Source organism: Marmota monax, unplaced genomic scaffold (genome assembly GCF_021218885.2).
Source record: "Marmota monax isolate L192 unplaced genomic scaffold, Marmota_monax_Labrador192_F-V1.1 WCK01_AAM20220418_F8-fsc00128, whole genome shotgun sequence".
Classification (NCBI taxonomy): Eukaryota; Metazoa; Chordata; class Mammalia; order Rodentia; family Sciuridae; genus Marmota; species Marmota monax.
In genome coordinates, this window is record NW_026693452.1 from 844,229 (window position 1) to 868,981 (window position 24,753).

General features: G+C 36.5%; 1 protein-coding gene across 1 annotated transcript in view; it reads left to right on the forward strand.

Moving 5' to 3' along the window:
* The first annotated feature begins 4,516 nt into the window (after nt 1-4,516).
* Hsd17b11 (hydroxysteroid 17-beta dehydrogenase 11) overlaps nt 4,517-24,753 on the forward strand; it is a 34,988-nt gene continuing 14,751 nt past the window's right edge. Inside the window, exons 1-5 of the mRNA XM_046457636.1 lie at nt 4,517-4,864; nt 7,131-7,238; nt 12,181-12,312; nt 13,542-13,648; nt 17,775-17,912. Of these exons, the coding sequence (XP_046313592.1) occupies nt 4,655-4,864; nt 7,131-7,238; nt 12,181-12,312; nt 13,542-13,648; nt 17,775-17,912 (695 nt within the window). The 5' untranslated portion in view covers nt 4,517-4,654. The remainder of the gene's footprint in view (nt 4,865-7,130; nt 7,239-12,180; nt 12,313-13,541; nt 13,649-17,774; nt 17,913-24,753) is intronic.

Here is a 24,753-nt window from a genome sequence, read left to right on the forward strand (position 1 = left end):
TTGAGAAAAAGGAAAAAGTTGTTTTATTGCTTTGCTAGCAAAGGAGAAACAGAGGGGACTCCTGTCCTTGAGCCTGTGAAGGGCTTGAGACAGGAAAAAGTGTTTTTAGAGTCCCTTGTCCAGTTGGAGTTGGTCAGGGGAGTTGCTGAACACCAGGACTGGCCAGGGGTCCTGCTGATTGACATCAGGAGGAACAGTGAGATTTTAAAGGAGCTCTTCAAAGGCTACATTCCAGGCTTGCCCTGACAGTGGGGTCCCTGAGCACCCTGATGATGTGCTAGGAAACCTTGGTAAACCTAGTGGGTTAAAACTTCCCTGGTGCTTTTTAATACAGTTTTTAAATTGTTTATTGGCAGTGTTGGGGATTGAATTCAGGGCCTTACATAAGCTAGGCAAGTGCTCTACTGCCGCAGTCCAGCTGCAGCAAAATAACCGGGGGGGGGGGGGGGGGGGGGTGGAGGGGGGGGTGAGGAATAACTTGTGTACGTTGATACAGCAGGAGTAGGAGCCGTTTATTGTAGGACAGGAGCAGTATTTATACATTCCACACAGCTTATCTAATTAGCATAAACTAGATACATCAGTCAACCAATAAGGAATCTCCACACTTAATGGCTCGCTTTTGTTACTTCTCAAACCACTCCCTCTGGCATTTTGCCAGGCACCATCCAGACTTGTTTACGAACTCTAACATTCCCCTGGCTAAATGCCAGGTGTTATTTTGACTTGTTTACAGACTCTAACACTCTACCACTGAGCTACACTCCCAGCTCTTTTATTTTATTTCAAGAACTTGCAATCCTCCTGCCTCAGCCTTCAGAGTAGCTGGGATTACAGGTATATACCACCATGCCCAGCTAATACAATTTTATTTTACTTATTTATTTTTTTGGTACCAGGAATTGAACTCAGGGAAATCAACTACTGAGTCACATCCGCAGACCTTTTTGTATTTTATTTAGAGATACAGTCTCACCGAATTGCTCAGGGCCTCACTAAATTGCTGAGGCTGGCTTTGAACTCAGGATCCCCCTGCCTCAGCCTTCTGAGCCACTAGGATTACAGGCATGCACCACCATGCATGGCCAATTTTTTCAATAGAATGAAATAGGAAATAGAAAAGCCTAAACTTCAGTATGTATGAAAGTCAATGTAAATGAAAGCAAACATGCATAAATGTACTTGATTACCATGTAAAATGTAATTTCTTCCTGTAGGCATGAGTCAAAAATATTTGACCATCACTAACCATGCATCTAACCCCACTTTTGCTTTTACTTACTGTGAAATTTTTAAAAAGTCATTTCACTGATTTATTCCTTTATAAAGCAGGGATATAAATAAATTTCTTACTTTCTAGGAGGCTTTTGAAAATCAAATGAGATAAAATATATGGAAAAAACTTTGGAAACTATTCTCTCAATATGACTTTGTACTTTTAAAACTTGATTTGAAGAGTATATGAAAAAGTTGACAAAGATATTAAAAAATTAAATTGTAGATGTTAAGATTGAAAAACCAGCCTCTATCTCAGAGCAAAGCCTGTCCAAGGAAGGGACATGACCTTAGTCCTTGGAAAGACCCACAGAGCACTCCTAAGCACATTCCCACCCTGCTGAGTTGCTTATCTACAAATAACAGGAGAGATCTGCTGAGCCAGGTGTCCCTGACTCAGTCAGGCTAGGTGGGGATCCATAGCAGCCCCCTAGCAGCCACCAATCAGCATGAGACAGGGAAATACCTGGGATGCCAGTGGTTTATGGTGGTTGATAACAAGTTGGGAAACCATGTAGTTCAGCAGGTACACCCCTCTTGGCTCAAACCAATCAGTTCAAACGAATACCCCTTTTGTACTGACCAATCACCCCTACCCAACTTGTTCCCGCCAGTGAATGTGCTAATCATGTTTTAGAGTTGTTATTTGATTTTCCCGAGGTGTGTGATGATTTGCTATGATGTATGTGAAGTCCCTGCCTTCCCCAAAGAATGTATAAAACTGCTGCAAACCCTGGGCTCGGGGCCTCTCAGTGTCACTAGTTGCTGTGTGTGCACGGAGGACGGAGCTAGCTTGCAATAAACACCTCTTTGCTGCTTACATCAATCTTGGGTCTCTGATGGTCTTTGGGGGTCCCGAATTCGAGCATAACAAGATCAGGCAAGGCAGGCAGCAACCAAAGGAGGCAGATTTAAAAAGGCTGCCGAAGGAGGCTTTATTGAGACTCACTCCTGGGCGGAACTCTATCAGACCAACAGAGTGGACAGGAGAAGGGTCTGAGGAGAAACTGTGTGGAAGCTTGACCGGACTGGACTTTTATGGGGCTACAGCAGGAAGGGAAGGGCTTGGGACAGGATAAGGTGTTTTTAGAGTCCCTTGTCCCATTGAGTTGGTCAGGGGAGTTGGCTGAACGCCAGGACTGGCAAGGGGTTCTGCTGATTGACAGGCATTTCTTTCAGCGCCTGATTGATGTTTCTTTTCCATGGGGGCTGCTTTGTTCTAAGTCACTGCCACCGACCTAACAGTAGATATCAGAATTGGTGGGACTGTTACTATCCCTTAATCTGCATCCCCATCTAAGTAAGAAGAAGTGGATATGAACTATTTGTGAATTTGCCCACAAAAGTCTCCTCTACAAAAGTAGAGCACCTTACCCAAGGCCCAAATTCAATTACTGTCAAGAACTGAATTGAAAAAACAAATGCAAATAACAGAAAGCTATTAAGCTCTTACTGCATTCAAGCCTTACTTACACATTCTCTTTAGAGAATATATATATCCTACTCACTAGGATATATTTAGTTTTAAATTAATTTTTCTTTCTTCCTTTTTTTTTTTCTTTTGGTACTGGAGATTGAATCCATGAGTACTTTGCCACCGGAAACACTTTAATTTTTTTTATTTTGAGACAGGGTCTCACTAAGTAGCTCAGGGTCTTGCCAAATTGCTGAAGATAACCTCAAATTTGTAATCCACCTGCCTCGTTTTCCCCAGTCACTGGGATTATAGGCTTGGCAGGGAGTCCAGCTGTTTTTAATTTTAAATTGTAATGCCAGATTCGTGGGACCCCAATAGATCTTCAGGAGCTGAATCCGATGCAATCACACAAGAGTCTTTATTGCAAGCTGGAGCCTGGACTCACAACCATATCCAATGCAGGGGTCCAAGGGAGTGAGTCCCGGCCCTTTGTTCAGTGAGATTTTGTAGGATTTGGAGAGATACTCTATGCTTCACAACATCACACAGCAAATCATCACACACCGAGGGAAAATCAAACAAAAACTCTTAACATTGATTAGCACATTCACTGGCGGGAACAAGTTGGGTAGGGGTGATTGGTTAGTACAAGAGGGGGATTCCTTTGCATTGATTGGTTTAGGCCCAGGGGTGTTGGTGATGAACTACATGGTTTCCCAACATGTTATCAACCACCATAAACTACAGAGGGAGGGTCATCTGGCATCCCAGGTATTTTCCCTGTCTCATGCTGATTGGAGGTTGGTAGGGGGTTGCTATGGGTCCTCACCTACCTTAAATGAGTCAGGGACACCTGGTGCTACAGATCTCTCCTGTTATTTACAGACAAACAACTCAGCAGGGTGGGTATGTGCCTAGGAGTGCTCTGTGGGTTTTTTCCAGGACCAGGGTCACGCCCCCTTCCTTAGGACAGGCCTTGAGGTAGAAGCTGCTGTTATTTATTTACTTTCAAAAATGGGTCAGTTTCTCAAAATCACCAGTTAACATATGGAATAATCGTATATATAATATATGATATATAATATATAATTATATATATGGCGGAACCAAAATTACGTAGGCAATCTTTGGCTAAAATTATATTCTTCCTATTTTATTATGCATTTTGGACACAACAATTTATTAATCTAGGTAAAGATACAATTACTACCTCGAAGTAAATATTTTGTTGTTTCCAAATAATAATGGGTCAAGTGGAAAATGGTTAGTCAAATAAATATATTGTTTTTTCTTAGGGAAATGGTCCCCTTTAATATGATAAAACACTTTCCTAAAACTTGATTATGGCTAAATCCTTGAAAGGACAGTTTCCTCTGTCTTAATTCAAACTAAATGTGCTGTAGAGTCACTTCTAGGTCAGAAGCAGGACCATGTCCTTTAACCTATAATTTTACATTTACATCCCTTATCGAGAGTTAAAAAACTGTCAACGTCCAAAGAAGCATCGCTGGCAAACACATTTATTTATTTATGTATTTTTAACAGCCTGGATTTACCAAACTTAATCAAATTTAGGAAAACACAAAGGCAACTAACCCTCCGCGGTCAGAGGTCCGCGCATGAGACAGGGAGGAAGTGGATAAAAGGCTACGGCCGCCGAAGGCTGCATAGTTGGTTGGTGCCCTGCGGCTGAGAACTAGGAAGCTCTGCTTGGTGTGGACCAGGTCCCTCCCAGATTTCTGAGCCAGCGAGCTGTGGCTCCGCACAGCAGCCCGAGCCAATTGCAAAAAACCTAACAAAGCCCAGCCCAGCGGAAGGAACGGTTTCAGGGTTGTTTTCTTTGGTAAAGGAGCTCTTCCTTGTTCTAGCTTTTACTCCGATCTTTGACCACTCAGCTCTCCAAAGCCGTTTAGACTGTTTGGTAAAAGAAAACATAACCAAAGCTCACAGCCACAGAAAAAGATGAATTTCCTTGTGGAGTTAGTCCTGCTTCTGCCCTTACTGTTTATTTTCTATTTAGAATCTTTTGTCAAGCTTTTTATTCCTAAAAAAAGAAAATCAGTCACCGGAGAGATCGTCCTGATTACCGGAGCTGGACATGGAATTGGGAGGCTGACTGCCTATGAATTTGCCAAACTTAAAAGCAAACTGGTTCTCTGGGATATCAATAAGGTAATAGTGCTTACTATGTTTTCCTTTCTGGTACCTTTAATCTGTGGACATGGCTACATTTTGCTGGCAAACACCTTTACAACATCTCTGTAAAGAAGATGGAAAAAAAACTTACCATTGCCATTTTACAGATGGGAGGGACATGAATTAATATATTTATGATCCCAGGATGAATACCTAGAGGATATGATTTTTCAATTACCTCCCATGGCTAAATGAGTGTTGTAAATGGATCTTCACTTTTGCCCTGAAAATCATTTGTGATCTTCTGAACTTGATTTCACTGATCTTAAATCTTAGTCATATAGAAAAAGTATTAGGGTATTAAAAGATTAAGAAGCTTGTACCTATTGCATCCTATTTGCAGTTACTGAGATAAATGAATTAAAAGATTATATCCAACATAAAGCAACATTACTACAGTTATTGGCAAGAGTAATGTTTAGAATAATCTTTAACAAAAACAATAAAAAGGAAAAAAGAATTCCAATGTAATTTTTTACCCAGGACAAGTGTAAGCATGAGCTTAAGGAAGAAAAGAGGACCCAAAAGTCTTTCTAGAAGGCACCTGGTGGCCAGAAACACCATCCTCGGGAGACTAAGGCAGAAGGATAGCAAGTTCAAAGCCAGCGTCAGCAAAAGTGAGGCCTAAGCAACTCAGTGACACCCTGTCTCTAAATTAAATACAAAATAGGGCTGGGGATGTGGCTCTGTGTTCAAGTGCCCTGGGTGCCCAGGCTCATTTCTGGTACCCCACCCCCCAAAAAAGAAAAAAAAAAAAAAACTGAAAGAAAAGAAAATGGAGACAATTAAGACCAGAAGATGCTGAGAAAACAGTGAACCCTCTGCTCTCTGTAAAGGGAGATCAGCAAATGCAAAGCCTGGGACAGAGGGAAGCGAGAGAAGTAAAAGATGTAGATCTCAGCTGTCAAGTAGAAGAATAAGTCATAGCTACCAGCCCCTTGTGGCTGTTGAACATTTGAAATATGGCTATTTCTGAATTGAAATGTGCTGTGGATGGAAATAACCCATTTGATTTTAAGGATTTGGTGTGAAAAACAATGTAGTCATTTTTATATGTTAAAATGATAATATGGATATATTGGGCTAAATGAAAGATCAGTTGAACAATTTGTCCCTGGGTCAAATCCCACAACCTTGTGAGTTACAGAAACTACACATCAACAAGCTCTTGGGCTTTTAGATATTGTTGGAACTGGTTCTGACCAAACTTTGCTGCCTGTTTTGTAATGCATAGTTCTGCCTGGTTTGACCCTTACTGATTCATGACCTGAGTTTGAATTCCACATTCAGCCTCTCCTTAACTTCTTGCATGTTCAGGTTAAGCACAATGATACCAACTTTCATTTTGTGTCATTTCTTGGGATGCATACCCAAAACATTAAGTCTCACTGGAACAAAAGTAAAACAAAGTATAAGACCACGAGAGGAGTTTATCATGAAGTGTTTGACTCATATTTGTCTAAATTATATGGTGCAATCCATTTGGAAATAATGCCTTTAATTCTCCTTTACTATATGTATCAGAGCAATTCCTTGTTAACTGATCTAATGTTTTCTTTTACTGAATTTATTAGAACAATTTTCTGTTAATTAGTATGATGTTGACTTTTGGCTTTAGTATGCTTTCGTACAACTATTCAGGGACAATTCTTCAACAGAAGGCATCTGAGAGAAAAGTTGTTCAATTGATCCAAATAAATATACTGGTAAGTTAAATTTTATTTTTGTATCATGCTTGTTGAAATATTAAAATCACATTCATGGCTCCCATTATATCTATGGGACATGCTGTTCTAGAGTTGGAAGGACAGAAGCTCCAGGTCATAAAGTTTCCTGGTAACTACTGTGTACATTTTGGTTTTTACTCTGGGAAGGCGGTAGAAGGTGTTGAGCCAATTTCTGTTGAAGAGGATTCTCCAGCCACTGGATTAAAAGAATGAGGAGGAAAAGAAATAAAAAGAGCAAGTGAAGACAGTATTTTGACAATCAAATATGATGGAGGCTTGTCAGATCTGGCTGATAGTAGCAGAATTTGTGACAAGTGGTCGAAAAAATTAGGGACAATGTAATGAGGGTTTTTTGTTTGTTTGTTTTTTTGCTTTTTTTTTTAGGTGAAGTTAGTTTAAATAATTAACCTTTTATTTTGAGATTTTCTTGGCCCCCCCCTTTTTTTTCATCTGCTGACATTAATGTTCATGTAATTTGTTATTTTGTTCTCTTGCCTTTTTGTTGCTTTTTCTAGTATGGCATAGAGGAAACGGCAGCTGAATGCAGAAAACTGGGTGCCCAGGCTCATTCCTTTGTAGTAGACTGCAGTAACCGAGAAGATGTTTACAACTCTGCAAAGAAGGTAAAATTTTATATTTAGTTAGAAGCACACCATGTTAGAGCTAGGAGGTATTTTGGAGATGATACTGACAAGGTAATTGAGAAATACTATGATTTTTCCAATGCTATGAAGCTGGCTAGACCCAGAATTAGTCTCTAGAGCTGATATTCACAGATGTTAGTATGTTGCAGAGCCTTCCAGGAAGCTTGTTAAAAATATACATTCTTATAATTAATAAATGGGATGGATTCAAACTAAAAAGCTTCTTCTCAGCAAAGGAAACAATCAATAATGTGAAGAGAGAGCCCACAGAGTGGGAGAACATCTTTACAACATGCATATCAGATAGAGTACTAATTTCCAGGATATATAAAGAACTCAAAAAACTTAACACCAAAAAAATAAATAGCCAAGTCAATATATGGGCTAAGGAACTGAAAAGATACTTCTCAGAAGAAGAAATACAATTGATCAACAAATACAAGAAAAAATGTTCAATGTATCTAGTAATTAGAGAAATGCAAATCAAAACTACTCTTTTTTTTTTACATTCTTAAAACCTATTTTTATTATAATTAGTGCATATTAATTGCAAAAACTACTCTTAGATTTCATCTCACTCCAGTCAGAATGGCAGTTATCAAGAATACAAACAACAACAAGTGTTGTTGAGGATGTGGGGGGAAAAGGTACACTCATACATTACTGGTGGCACTGCAAATTGGTGTAACCAATATGGAAAGCAGTATGGAGATTCCTTAGAAAACTTAGAATGGAACCATCATTTGACCTAGCTATCTCACTCCTCAGTCTATACCTAAAGGACTTAAAATCAGTGTACCACAGTGATGTAGCCTCATCAATGCTTATAGCAGCTCAGTTCACAAGAGCTAAACTGTAGAACCAACCTATATGCCCTTCAATAGATGAATGGATAAAGAAATGGTGGTATATATACACAATGGAATATTACTCAGCATTAAAAGAGAAGAAAATTATGGCATTTGCAGGTAAATGGATAGAGTTGGAGAATATATGGTAAGCGAAGTAAGCCAGTCCCCAAAAAACCAGAGGCCGAATGTTCTCTCTGATAAGTGAATGCTGACCCATAATGGGGCGGGGGAGGGTGGTAAGAATGGAGGAACTTTGATTAGGCAAAAAGGGGGCAGAGAGGAGGGATGTGGGCAGGACAGAGGATAGAATGAGATGGACATCATTACCCTAAGTACATGTATGACTGCACATATGGTGTGACACTACATTGTATAACCACAGAAATGAAAAGTTGTGCTCCATTTGTGTAAAATGAATCAAAATGCATTCTGCTGTCATATATACCTAATCAGAATAAATAAATAAGTAAATTTAAAAAATATATCTACATCCTTGGGACCGAGCCCCAGAGGTTTTCTTCCACTAGGTCTAGGGCAGGACCCAGGAGACTACATGTTGTGTACCCTACACACCCACCTAGTCCATGATTCTTATCAAGGAAATATCCTTGGATGTCTCCTGAAGCTCTTTTTTAACCCTAAAAAATTGGATTAGAAAGCTGGAATAAATAATGATTATCCTTCCCACAGAAGCACATGTTGCATAGTTAAGTCCATAGCCTCTGGAGCTAGACTGGCAGGTTCAAATTCTGCTCTTCAGTTAATGCCAACTATATGACTGTGCACACATTTCTTAACCTCTATATCAGATCTGATTTTACTGACTATAAAATGGGGATTACCGCAGTGCCTACTTCATTTGGTTATTAATGAAAATTAAATGCATTAACAATGCAAAGTACTTAGAGTACTTACAGTAGCTGTCCCAGGACATGATCTATATAATTTTGTTGTTAGATATTGCTAGAAGAATCTACTAGCCCAGCATCTTTAGTTACCTAAATGGAAAACATTTGTTTCCACATTCATCTTGGACTAGGCTGTTCTGGGAAAAAAATAATTTTATTATTTTAGCCCATTCCAACTATTTTAACTATGATGTTTTTATTGAAATTGTTCTAAGCCTGTGTACTTAAACAGAGTATACAAAGGACATATGATCAGACGTTTTGAAGTAGCTAATTAATATAGCAATCTGGGTATTAGGCCATTTGAAATCACTAAACAAACTCTGGACTTGCTTTCTTTATTATGAAATGCGCAAACAAGACAGTCCTATCCTGAAGAGTTAATAGTAATAATGAAAAGAGTCAGGAGTATCGGGAAATATGATAATGTTTGGTAATATGAAATAGGAATTAATATCTTATAACATTATAACAGTTTCATCAGTTCAACAACATAAAACATCCTGGCTTTCTTGATAATTTGGGGGCATCATTCTGAACAGTTTTTATATTGTTCTAGAGATGTGGACATAGGTACAATTGGTGCTGATCAAGGCCCAAATAACTTAGCTTGACACTTAACTAATTTAAATAAAACCTGATGAGATTTAGTGGTGTGGGGTGAGCCTTCTGCATTGATGGACCTTTGCCTCCATGCTTTCTCTCGGTTTGAGGTGTCTTATCTTGGTCTCTGAGATTAGATAGATTTGGGAGTGTCCCAACCCCACCCTTTAATAGCCATGGAACCTTGAGTAAGAAATTCAGTCCTTCTGTGTTTCTTGTTTCTCAATCTTTAAAGTGTACATACAAGAGTTGCTGCCTCATAGAATTATTATGAGAATCACATGAGATAAATAATGAAATCATGTTAAATGCATAACAAAGTGAAAACTTCTAATAGGTGTTTTGCTGCCACCTTTTCCTCAGACCCAAACACACCATAGCATTTTCTCTAACCATTCATAGAAGCTAGCTTTTATTTGAAATATGTTATATAGCAAAACTCATTATGACTCTAGAGTCTATTCAACCAAAAATCTTAGTTACTCAAAGAAATGTAAAAAATATCATATAAGATAACCTTGCATTGATAGCCCTTGGCACCCTGGTCTTATGAAAAGTAGAGCTTAAGCATTAAGATTCTATAATCTTTCTTGGGCTGGGGATGTGGCTCAAGCGGTAATGCGCTCGCCTGGCACGCCGGGTGTTGAGTTCGATCCTCAGCACCACATAAAAAATAAAATAAAAATGTTGTATCCACCGAAAACTGAAAACTAAATATTAAAAAATTCTCTCTCTCTCTCTATTCTCTTTTTCTCTCTCTCTCTTAAAAAAAAAGTTTCTATAATCTTTCTTATTTAAAGGAACTGTTACTGATGATATTAAAGTCCAGAATATATACCTATTATTTTGAAAAAAAATTGCATTATCTGTAATTCTTCCCTATTGAATGCAAATATCTTTATAGTTCAAAGGATCCCTTCTGTTGTTCTTTGCAGCTAGCTCTGTTCTTTTGCTTATGTTTCCTCATCTGAAATCATTTTACCTAGATAGCTGTGAAAACCATCTGAGTCACCTCTGTGGTTCTGTAAAGATGAATCCATTGCTTTCAGATTCTCATATTATTTTCTGGACTTGTATATGATCACTTTAATCTCTCAAGTGTTTCTCCTTCTGAATAAATACCTAAGTAGAGATTTAATTATCAAAAGAAAACACATACCTGTACCACACATGCATGTTAGGAAAGCATGCATAGTTCTTATATTATTTACATCATATTTGTATTTTCATATAAAGTACTCTCATAGATACCTCAGATGGGCAAGAATCTTCAAACATGTTCCATGCACATAAGTATAAATAAGTCTGTAATAATGATATATAATATTAATTCCAGGCTTGGTGGTGCATGCTTGTAATTCCAGCTGCTTGGGAGGCTAAGGCAAGAGGATTGTGAATTGGAAACCAGCGTCAGCAACTTAGCAAGGCCCTAAGCAACTCATCGAGACTCTATCTCTTTTTTTTTTCTTTTTTTAGAGAGAGAGAGAGAATTTTAATATTTATTTTTCAGCTTTTCGGCGGACACAACATCCTTGTTTGTATGTGGTGCTGAGGATCGAACCCGGGCCGCACGCATGCCAGGCCAGCGCGCCACCGCTTGAGCCACATCCCCAGCCCGAGACTCTATCTCTAAATAAAATATAAAAAAAGGACTGGGGTGTAGCTTAGTGGTTAAGCACCCTTGGGTTCAATCCTCAGTACCAAAGTAACAATAGTAATAGTGATAACAGTAGCAATTCTCTATGTATATCTAGCGCCTTTACATGCATTATTTCATTTTTCCCATGAATAACTCACAAGCAAGGGCTGGGAATATAGCTCAATTGGTAGAGTATTTGCCTTGCATGCACAAGGCCATGGGTTCAATCCCCAGGACCACAAAAAAACAAAACAAAAAATAACTCACAAGCAAACCATATTATTATCTCTATTTTAAGAGAATCAATTAAAGTTTTGAGAGATTAAATAACACGATCAAAGTTCAGATAGTAGAAAAGCCAGGACTCAACTCAAGGCTAACCAAAGTTACCCCACTCTTCACCCCTAAGCCTACAGCCACTTAAGCTGATAAGCAATAGAATAGAGTGACCCTGAACATAAATACAAAGAAAGCAATAACTATGTGGCCAGCTTAATAGTATAGTCAATTTTACATAATTCTCCATAGAAGTCTCAGAATTTGCCAATAAATTTAACTTTTGGGGGCTTACCATTTGCAATCATGTTTAAAAAGTAAATACTGCTTAGCCAATTGCTTCTTGAGCTCTAATCAATAGTACAAAGTCAAGAGACTAAGTTGCAAAAGAAAATTTTTGCCTATAGTACAAAGTCAAGAGACTAAGTTGCAAAAGAAAATTTTTACCTAGTAGACTGGTTGGCAGAGCTGTTTTGAGTATAGTTGTCTAAAATAAAAAGTTTTTTTTCTTTTTGTTTTCATGTTTGCACGTGGATGATAAACCTTTTTTCCACATACAGTGAAAAAATATACTCCTTGAATAGTGATTACATGCAGACTTATACATTTACCTCTCAATGGATGTATTTTTCTTATTTTTAAAGGTGAAGACAGAAATTGGAGATATTAGTATTTTAGTAAATAATGCTGGTGTAGTCTACACATCAGATTTGTTTTCTACACAAGACCCTCAAATTGAAAAGACCTTTGCAGTCAATACACTTGCACATTTTTGGGTGAGTATGATTTGTTTTACAAAACATTCCATTTTGAAAACTCCAAAGACTAAGTTGAAAGTGGAGCTTTTAGCAAATATACGAAAGTATGAAATCAAGAACTGATGGTATAAGTCAGTGGTAGAGCTCTTACCTAGCATGCTCAAGGACATGGGTTCAGTCCCCACCACTGGGGAAAAAAAGTATTAAGTTCATGTTAAAATTTTGTTTAGGTACTAGGGATAACATTATACAGAGAGTTCATTTTTCATGCTATGAATAAATTCTACCTATCATTCTCCCTAAAATAATAATGATAATAATAATAATAATAATAATAATAAATAATTATAAACTTCAGATGTTGTGTATATTCTAATTGTCAGCTAGGTTTTTACATTTTCATGCAATTGTTGAGAAATAAAGAAAGAATAGAGACCATCTGAGTCACCTCTGTGGTTCTGTAAAGATGAATCCATTGCTTCCAGATTCTCATATTATTTCCTGGACTAAAAATTGCAAACTTTATCCTAAACCTCACTGTTCATAAGGTCTTAAATCTTATATATACCTCATGCTTCTAAAATCTCCAAATAGTTCCTGATTAGCTAGTTCATAAAAAGTTTCCTCAAGGATTTCTTGGGTGTGAGTTCAGGATGATGCATAGCAAAAGAATATTGGGGTTAGTGAAATTTCAGTATTATTTTATATTATTATTCCCAGATTACTAATGTTTACATTAGTATTTTTATGTTTGTTAAAATGTAGAATATTGTCTTGTTTCTGCATTTCCTGCATATAGTAAGTACTCAATAAATGTTTAGTACGTGAATTGTTTAGTTATCACTGGATGATTGCTCTTTACTTCAATATTTTGCTGATATAACTTACTTGTTTTGTAACAATTTCACATTAAGTGTAAATTCTTTAGATAATTTTAGATTATTGTCCCCATTTAATATATGAGTAGAAGACCTCAATGATAAGAGGTGGAAGGTCATGGATATAAAAAGTTAACCATTTAGATGAGGTGGATTCTTAGAGCTTTCAAATCTTTGTTTTGCTTAGTTTTTCTAATGTGGGTATCCCATCCACTTGCCTTATGTCACTGCATTTGACAGTTTAGGGTTTTTATTCATATTAGGAACAATGTTTAAAATATATACCTTTGTTTCAAAATATTCCTAATGAGTCTGCAAATCAAAAATACAATATATTTTTTTTCCTCTCTTAATAAAAACTCTTTCTAGACTACAAAGGCATTTCTCCCATCGATGATGAAGAATAATCATGGTCACATTGTCACTGTGGCTTCAGCAGCTGGGCTAGTTGGGGTTCCCTTCTTACTGGCTTATTGGTATGTTAGCACATGTTTTCTTCATTGGTTCCTATACTTAACTTGTGTGAGATATTTTACCCTGTTTAATGAGGACCGCCTTTATCAAAATAGAATTGAAATTGCTAAAATAGAAAGAGTTGGATGGTGTCTTGTGTAACAGCATTATCAACTATTAATTGCTTTCTGTATTTCAACTAGAGAACTATTCTAGAAATGGCTGTACGGAATTTATCCAGTTATAAACAAACCACTTAAAGCATTTTTCATCCCTCTTAGCAGCAAGGCGTTGTACAAAACAATAATATTTCTGTACCAAGAACAAAATTAATATTAATAACTTTAATATGAATAAAAATGGGTAAAATTTTGTGGATGCAAAACAGTATAACAGAGAATGAATGTGTGTGTGTATTTGGGATTCTAAATATTGAAAGTCTTCTAACAATGGAGTTTAACAATTGAATGATTATTCATAAAAAAAATCATTGTAATAACTGAAGAATTTTCTATAGCAGGTCAGTCATAGTAATTGTGGGCCCAAATGGGCTGTAAAGACTTGATCGTTGAGGCCACTATAGTAGCCAGGTGAGCCTGCTAGTTCTTGACTATTTTTATATTTTAGCAAATAGGAACTTTTAATACTGTCAAATGAATGATTTCTCAAGCAGATGGCAATGAAATAGCTTGAGAAGAAAAATGGCTTTTTAAAATTCATACAAGGGTGTCATTTGAGCTAACAGGTCAGCATTGATTTGGCTCTGTTTTTTGGATAAGCATCTGATAGATGATAGAAGTTTTGCAGAGATACTGAAGATTTCTGCCAGCCAGAAATCAATATTTATCAGATGTTGTTTTTAACAACTGGGTAATTAAACAGAGACATTGATTTTAAACATAAAACTTTTTTATTTAAATGTAGAACATAGTTGTAAGAAATGAAGAAATCCCAAGTATACAGCAGTATATATTGCAAAGTGTATACATCCACTTAACCAGCATGCAAATCAAAAAGCAGAATATACCACACCCCAGAAGCTTCTCTAGGAACTCTTCCCAATCACAGTGCTTCTTGCCTTCTTTAAAGTGACTGCTATATTGACTTGTAGCATCACACATTGATTTTGCTTATTCTTAAATTTTTATATACGTGGAATCACACTGTATTTGGGAGATTTCTCTCTGTTGCTATTGTTAACTTTTGTTTGATCACTTTTATGGCTGTATAGTCTTATATTATGTACATTTGGATTGTTTCCAGAATAAGATTATTAAGAATGATGATATTTTGATTATTGACTCAATCAGTTACTAGCTGTGCAGTCTTAAGCAAATTGCTTAGCTTTTCTGTGCTTCATTTTCCTCACCTATAAAACAGGATATAAACAGCATCTAATCATCAGGATGATTACAGTTAAATCATATAATTCAGTGCACTTAGTATAGAATCTGGACTCCTGCAGGTGTTCAGTCACAGAAGGGTGTCTGTTGGTATCATGTTTAAATTCCATTCTCTTGTTTACACACCAAACAGTGAGGTCTCACCTCTCAACTTAGGTTCCAGAATAATTTGCTCCCATGAAACTAAGTATATATGCTCTGGTTCCTGGTTATTAGAATGAAATGAGGAAAAACAGATTTACCTGATTTTTTTCTCATATAGTGTAGCCCTCATCTATTATTGTCCCAAGTTGCCACAGCAGTAGAATCTATTGCAACCCTAATAATCTCTCTTAGAAAAAATATTTCAGTTTCTTTTTGGAGTTATGGTCAACAGTTTTAATGATTAATGTGAAAATACACAAGATGATAGAACTGGATTCATGGAAGGGAAAGTCAATCTTTTTATTACATTCGAAAACATATATTTTTATGACTACATTTATTTATTTGGAATGAAACTGGGTGGTACATTGCTCTACAACACACACATATAAACAAGGATCAGTGAACATTTGTTTCCTAGCAATACTATTACATGATTTTGAATATACAGAAAGATCTTGGTTACCAAGGTATAGTTACATGTTTACAGAAATTTCCCAAGTAAAAGTAAAGAGTTGTCTTTGAACTGCACCCTCTGTTCTCTACTTCTCGTGGCAGATGTGCAAAAATGTATTTTTAATGCTTGCTAAGTATTTTGTTCTTAGGTAACTTTGATTTTCAGAAGAAAACAATTAACTGGCTATGTATTTTGTTAACTCAAATAGCCAATTACCCAGTGTGGGACATATGAAAGTTACCAGTGCAAGAAGACTCAGCAAAACTGAGTCCTGTGGGTGGTGCACACCTGTTATCTCAGCAAGTAGGAAGGCTGAGGCAGGAGGATAGCAGGTTCAAAGCCAGCCTCAACTGGGCTGCAGTTATAGCTCAATGGTAGAGCGCTTGCCTAGCACGTGTTGAGGCGCTGGGTTTAATCCTCAGCACCACCTAAAAATAAAGATATTGTGTTGTGTCCATCTACACCTAAAGAAATAAATATTTAAAAAATAAAAATAAATAAATAAATAAAACAAAAGGTATCATGTCCATCTACCAAAAAAAAAAAGCCAGTTTTATTTATGTATTTTTTTTTTTAAGAGAGGAGAGAGAGAGAGAGAGAGAGAGAATTTTTTTAATATTTATTTTTTAGTTATTGGCGGACACAACATCTTTGTTTGTATGTGGTGCTGAGGATCGAACCCCGGCCGCACGCATGCCAGGCGAGCGTGCTACCACTTGAGCCACATCCCCAGCCCGCCAGTTTTATTTTTATTTTTTAGAGAGAGAGAGAGAGAGAGAGAGAGAGAGAGAGAGAGAGAGAATTTTAATATTTATTTTTTTAGTTATCGGCGGACACAACACCTTTTGTTTGTATGTGGTGCTGAGGATCAAACCCAGGTCGCACGCAAGCCAGGCGAGCACGCTACCACTTGAGCCACATCCCCAGCCCAAAAAAAAGCCAGTTTTAGCAATGGTGAGGCACCTAGCAACTCAGTGAGACCCTGTCTCTAAATAAAATACAAAATAGGCCTAGAGGCATGGCTTAGTGGTTGAATGCCCCAAGTTAAAAAAAAAAATGGGAAATTATTATCACTGAACTATATTCTTTGTATGTTATCTATATCATAATTTTTAAAATTGCTAATATTATAAACAAATACCATTGAATTTTGTACCCATTAAGTGAATTAATTTCATGGTAAATGAATTTATATTTCTATAAAGCTATTTTTTTAAACCAGGGATTGAACTCAGAAGTGTTAAACACTGAGCCACATCCCCCAGCCTTTTTAAAAAATATGTATTTTATTAGATACAGGATCTCACTGAGTTGCTCGAGGCCTGGCTAAATGGCTGAAGCTGGCTTTGAACTCGTGATCCTCCTGTCTCAGCCTCCCAAGTTGCTGGGATTACAGATGTGCATTACCATACCCAGCTTCAGTAAAGCTATTTTAAAAACCTATTTGGAAAAATAATGTTCATTTACAATAATTTCACTACTATTTCCAAATGAAAGCACTATTATAAGATTTCTTTGCCCTGAGATTCATTTATTTAAGTACCTACTAAGAGCAAAGCACTGTGCTTTGTTGGAGATTCATTGATGACAAACACAGTCACAGAGCTTATAATAAAGTTGTGGGAGGCAAATGTTAAAACACTCAGCCCCAAATGAATGTTTAGTTACAAATCTGAGACTATCATGGAAAACGGAAGACTACACTGTCATTAACAAACAGTTTAGGGGTCAGGAAAGGCCTCTTTAAGGAAGTCAAGTGATGACTTAAAAAAAGAATAGGGTTTATCCAGGGAAAGTTTCTAGTGAATTTCATGAACATTTTATAATAAGAAGCAGCTTATAGTGACTTTGGATTCTATGAAACAGCAACACCACAAATAAACATTGTACCAATTTTCCTGTCAACCCATTTAACACACTGAATTCTGACTCTGATGAGTGATGCTATGATATCAGTGTTTCTTTGGCTTCAGTATTACCTTCAGATTTACCTGAGCATCTTATAAAATCCAGATGCTGATTCCTTAGGTGTGCACTGGGCCTGAGATGCTGGACCATACTTAACTAAGGAAAACAGGTGTCTCAAGTAAGAGGACATGTCAGTGTTGATGAATTAGCTTGCAAACATTCTCTGTTTATTTTCAGTTCAAGTAAATTTGCTGCTGTTGGATTTCATGGAGCTTTGACTGAAGAACTGAATGCCTTTGAAAAAAATGGAATCAAAACAACCTGTCTTTGTCCTAATTTCATAAACACTGGCTTCATCAAAAATCCAAGCAGCAAGTAAGTTGAGACAAAAGGATTGGTGGTTACTATGAATATCAATCATTTTGTGGGTATTCCTAAATATTTTAATCCCTAAAACACCTGATATTTAATGCACTTAATTCATCTTGCTTTCAGCTTCTATAGATTGTGGGGAACAGGTAGAGAGATTTAAAAAAAAAAGAGGGAAGGAAGACTGTAAATATGAATATGAATGACACAAGTGAACTTGGTAATCCTTTTTTCCCCTTCCCTTAACCAGTGATTCTCAGACTCCGATATGCTTAAATGTCACAGGAGTGTTTTGGAATCATGTAAGCCCCACACCCAGGCATGATGATTTTTGGGATTTGATTGGGGAAAGGGCCTTAAAATTTTGTTTTTCAAAAGCATCATAGGTGATTCTGATGGAGATAACCGGGATTACCATGTGAAAAACTCTTCCCTATGGTAGTTTATAAATTCTCTTCCAAACTCTTTGCTTGATTGAAAAATAAAATAAAGGATAAGCTCTGAGTATAATTTTTAATTTTTTTTTCAATGGTAGGGATTTAATCCAGGGCCTTGCACATCCTAGGCTAGTGCTTTCCCACTGAGCTACATCCCCAGCCCTCTGAGTATAATTTTTAATGTTTCCTTTCTTTAAAACTAGCTTTAATGTCTTTGTAATCATAATACTTTTTAAAAATTTTTTTCAACATTATAGAAAAATACAAATAAGAAAGTTTCTTCTCAAATTTTCTTAATGCATAGAAACCACTCAGTATATGATAAACATCTTCCTAGGTATCTCAGTATGTACAGAATAAGTTTCTAAACTTTAAATAACTGACATATATTACATATGAGGTTTCGGAAGCAATAACTGCCTACTTCCCTCAGCGTTATGTCATGGGCATCTATTCATATCAATAAATATAGAACTTATGAATATATTGATTATGCATTCTAGGCATCTTTTCATGTTGATAGAATACAAACCTTTATCAAAAATTGTATTGAACAAAAGGGCCGCTAGTGTTAATTTTAGTGTGGTTTTTAATTTTCTGGATTTTTAACAAAGCAGAGCTGTAAAGAACATCCTTGTTAACAAATATTTTCATACTTGGTAATTATTTCCTTCAAGTAGATCCATGAAAGAGCATTGCTGCGTCAAAGGTTATACAGATTGTAAATATTCATGCCTACTGCTCCCCTTCAAAATGTCGCAAAACCTCCCCTTCAAAAATGTTGTAGCAGTTTGCACTCCTACCCACAGTGCAATGGGAACACCTCAGACCCTACTTTTTCATGAGTCTGCCCTCTGCTTATTTTTTAATCATTGCCAGTTCAATACATGAAGAATCATTTTAATTTTATCCAGATAATTGACCAAAGTGGTCACTTGACTTCTTATATGAATTGCCCGTTTCATGATCTCTGCTCACTTTTTTCTATCAAACAACAGAGTTTTTAAATGAATACTAGAGTCCTTGATACATTTGAAATGCCCTTTCGTGTGTCACTTCTGTCACATATGTATTTTTACCAAATGCTATTATTGCCTTTAAGTCTATTTCACCTTAAAATTTCTAAGGTTTGTTTTTTCCTCTTCATGGCCTTTAGGTTCTATGAGGTGAAAATATGAAAATATCCAGTCATGGGTTTTTTGTTTTTGTTTTGTTTGTTTTTTTGTTTCTTAGCAGTGCTGAGGATTGAACCCAGTGCCTTGCACATTCTAACCAAGTGTGTTACCACTGAATTACACTCTAAGCCCTTCTAGTAAATATTTTATGGTTTCATTTTTTCACATTTGAGTCATTACTCCACCCAAATTTATTTTATTTGAGAAATAAGGTTATGGCACAGTGTACTTTTCCCAAATAGTTAATGAATTATTCTGTACTATTTGTTAAATAATGCATTATTTCCCTCACTGATTTAAAATTTATATCGAAGAAATTCACATATTTACTTGGATATACTTTTTGATTCTCTATTCCGTTGCATTGGTGAGATTTAATTTTTAAGTTTTATTCTGCCCCCTCAAACTTTGTGCTTCTTTTCTCCAATTTAGCTGTTCTTACTGAAAACAAACTTAAAATTAATGAGAAATATTCACAATGTGGACACTTAGGGAGACAGCAGGTTCTATTTTAAATACACCTTTGTGGTTTGGATCAGTAATATTTCCTCAATGCAACAATGTTCAAAGATGGAGCCTGAAGTGATTAAACTATAAGGGTTCTGACCTTATCAGTGGATTAATCCTTTGACCGACTAATAATTTGATGGCATTTTTGAGAGGTGGTGGTGGAAACTATAGTAGGTAAGTCCTAGGCACTGGGGTAACATGCCTTTCGGGACTATATCTTGTCCCTGGCTTCTTCCCCTCAACCTCTCTCTGCTTCCTGGCTGCCATGAGCTAAGCATCTTTCCTCTGCCATGACATTGCACCTTACCTCAGGCCCAGAGACAATGGAACCAACAATCATGGACTAATCCTCTAAGCCACGATCAAAATAGATCTTTCCTCTTCTAAGTTGATTTTCCCAGGTATTTTGTCACAGCAACAAAAATTTGACTAACACCTTAGCTTAAGTCCCTCTACAGGTAGGCAGAGTGAAAAGCCTATATTAAGAAAAAATTTGGGAGCTCTCCAAAATTCTCAAGTTCCCAAGAATCTATGAAGTGCATGTGCTACCCAGCATATGATGGTATTATGTTCCAATAAACCCACTGTAAATAGAAAATATCGTAAATCAAAAAGCATATAATATACCTCACCTACCAAACATCATATTTCAGAAACATGGCACACCATAGAGTACCGACTGTTTCCCCTCAAGATTGTGACTGACTACATGACTGAAAGGGAGATTTATCCCAGCTTCAGGAAAGAGGATCATATAGCATATCGCTCACTAGCTCAGGGAAAGACCAAAATTCAAAGTATAGTTTCCACTGATGCATATGACAGATGTTTATTATGATGGATATCACAAAGTTGAAAAAATCTTAAGTCATTCTATCCATCTGTAGTCCTTAATATCTATTTTTAAGGCACAGTTTTGTTAGAAAATAAGAGTAAAGTTTGCCATGACTGTGCACACTTGTCCCAACCCTCAGGAGGCTGAGCAGGTGGGGAATCACTTGAGCCTTCAATTTTGACACCAGCCTGGGCAACACAGTGAGATCCCATCTCAACACAAAATAAGTATACATACTTGAGAAGGCTAGTGCTAAAGTTCATCTTTATTAACCAGAAAACCCTAACTATACCCTGAAAATAGAAGGAAAGAAATGTTTTTTGGGTCAGGGAAGGAAGTTGAAGAAGAGGAGTAGAAGGGTTAAGAGTTCACTAAAACTGAGCAGATGTGGAAGATACCGCTTGCCAATTTCCTGTTATTTTCAGGATTTAGATACTAAAATAACACACTTGAAGCTGTTTTTGTTTTTGGTGTTTTTTTTTTTTTTTTTTTTTTTTTTTTTTCCCTCAGACTGTATTTCATTAGTTAAAAAACATACCCTATTTTTTTTTTTCAGTCATAACTGAATTTTTAACCTTACCCCCAGGACAAGTCTGCACAAGGCAGTAGTGCCCTCTTTTGACAAAACTGTTAGCACAACTACAACAAAATTCACTAAAAACATGACTAGAAGCTAACATGATTCTAGCCTGATAGTCATATGCATATAAAACTGGGTAGTAAGGGCCTGGCTCATGGTCCTTTCTTACAGTAAACTGGTAATAGAGTGTTTCCTAAAGATGGGTTTTTAATTTTTGAACTCTTATCAGAGTCACTGACTTTCTGGGCCACTTCATACAGAAAGATCCTTTATGTCTGAGGTTAGGAGTAGAATCATTCATACTCTGTCGGTTTGGAATAATTTGAAATTTTAATGGTGTTTTAATATTTTATTTCTCCTGAAGAAAAGACTAAAAGAATTTCAGATGTTGGGCAGCCATTAAATCTTGCCTATCAATAATTTGTAATGTGGTATGTGCCCTAAGGTTGTACCTTTTATACTTTAACAATATGATATTTTGCTTTTATATATTAACCCCGGTCCTATTTTAGTGCAAAAAAAAAAGGTGGGTTTTTAAAAAATATTTTTAGTTGTAGATGGACAGAATACGTTTATTCTGTTTATTTAGTTTTTTGGGTTTTTTTAATGTGGTTGTGGAGATCGAGCCTGGTGCCTCACGCTCATTAGGCAAGCACTCTACCCCTGAGCCACAGCCCCAGTCCTAAGTTGGTTTTAATATAGAAATTTGATCCTTCTAAGAAGAAGGAGAGCAAGTACCCTAATTGAACACTAAGTCAATAAAATCTGTCATTTTATTAAATCTCATAGTAATACTTTGTTAGTTGTCTTCAATGAAAGAGAATTATCTAAGAATTAGAGATATTAAGTAATTTGCCCATAAATACCAGAACTGAGATTCAACTTCTGAGTAGAGAAAATTGAACCAAGCTTAAAATGGCTGAATTTGAAATAATTGGTTTTATATTAATATTGGAACTTTCATGATCTCTTTAAAAACACCCAGATGAAGTTTATTGGTTTTTGTAATATACTTCTAATACACTGCCAAGAAACTGGTTTGCTATAAAGGTTACGGCACAGCATAATCTGAGTTTATGGAAATTAAATATAGCAGGGTGTTCTGATGAATTTTTTGAAAGTTAAGAATTATTTCTGTTACATAAACTTAGCCATCAATAGTTTTCTTTAGAACATTTATTGAAGACCTGCTAAATATTTGAAGCATTCCTAAGTACCTTACATAAATATAGAAACATTACTAGGTATCTCTGATCTCTAACGCTGGAAAATTAGATTGGATCTCCTGATCATAGTTTGCCTATTCCTGCTCTAGTTCTCATAATAATTCTGAAAGGTAAGTCTTTTTGTTAGCCTTCTATCACTGTAATGAAATACCAAGATAATCCACTTATAAAGAGAAAAGATTTATTTTATTTTGAGATAATCAATTATGAAGAGAAAAGAAATATTTGGCTCACAGTTTTGGAGATTCCAGCATCTCTGACCAATTGTCCCCATTGCTTTTGAGCCACTGGAGAGGTGGCACATCAGTGTGGGAGCCCCCTGGTGGAGCAAATTTGTTCACCTCATGGCCAGGAAGCAAAAGAGAAGAGGAAGGTGCTGAGGCCTGCTCTTTCTTCCAAGGGCACACTCCCAATGACCTCCCACCAGGCCCACCTCTTAAGGTTCCATCAAGTGGCAGCAAGCTTGGGACCAACCTTTAATAGACAAACCTTTGAGGGACACTTAATATCCAAACTATAGTGTTCTTTTCATACCTTTTTTAGACAGAGACTGAAACTTGGAAAATTTGAGAAAACTGCTGAAGGTCACACTGACTGGAATTCCTACATAGGTCTCTCTGACTCCAAATGCCCTACTAATAGCTGTATTTTTCACATAAATTTTAATTGAAAAATTCCCCCCGAGACTCATCGTTTTAATATGCATGTTAAATGTTTATTGGAAACATCCTTATTGTTTTTCTGATAATGTATCATGATAGTAAACAAAATTTAAATACTATAAGAAAAAGGCCCTTTTATAAATACTCCTCTCCCAGAGATAACCACTTTATTAAAAAATTCAGTTTCCAGTTACAGTTTTTCAATTTAATGATTTCCTTATTTTAATGCATCATTTTTTTCCTGTATCTGGAAATATGCTGTTCTATAAACGGTCTCTTTGACTTCTGTATTGTTACATAATTACCTTGCTTTATTTCTTATCATGTTGGCATGCCAATGTTTGATGGATACTTAGATAATAAATGTATATCTTTGTATGTGTATGTATGTCTACATAGATGTGTGTTGTGTCTATGTATTATATAGATAGATGCGTGTGTGTGTGTGTATGTATCTTTGCTCACTTTTCCATCCATTTTGTTTTGATTGTTTTTTTGGAATGGAATGGCTGACTCAAAATGTGTTTTGCCAGGCATGGTGGTGCACACTTGAAATCTGAGCAACTAGGGAGGCTGAGGCAGGAGGATCACAATTCCAGTGCCAGGCCAGACTCAGCAATTTAGCAAGACCCTTGGCAATTTGATGAGAACTTGGGGAACCTGTCTCAAACTGTAGCTCAGTGGTAAGGTGCCCCTGGGTTTAATTCCAGGTGCAAAAAAAAAAAAAAAAAAGCATGTTCTTACATGTTTACTTTTTTATAGATTTGTCCTTTGAAAAGACTGTCCAAATTTATTCTCTCATCATAGTGGTAGGGCCTCACTAAGTTACAACTGTTTCAAATATCAATTTTTGTATGGTGAGCCACTTTGCATTGCTGGAATAAATCTCATTTGGTACAGTGCTTTTCATATAATACTAGACTTAATTTGCTAGTATTTTGTTGAAGATTTTTCCATCTGTATTCAAAGAGGTATTAGTCTGTAGTTTTATTGTGATGTTTTAGGTCAACTTTAATCCAGGATAATTCTGACCTCATAAAATGGATTAAGAAGAGTTTCCTCATCTTCTACTTTTTTGGAAGAATTTGAGAAGGTTTGGTATTAATTCTTCCTTAAACAATGTTGAACTTTGGATCTGGAATGGCCCCCCAAAAGCTAATGTGTAAGGCAATGCAGTAATGTTCAGATGTGAAATCACTGGATTAGGAGAGCTCTGACTGTATCAGTGGATCAATCCATTTGATGGGTTGATTTTTGTGTTTTGTTTTGTTTCCAGGTATTAAACCCAGGGGTGTTCAACCACTAAGCCACATCCCCAGCTCCTTTTTAATTTTTTCTTTAGAGACAGGGTCTTGCTAAATTGCTTAAGGCTTCACTAAGCTGCTGAGGCTGGCTTTGAACTCAGGAGCCTCCTGCATCAGC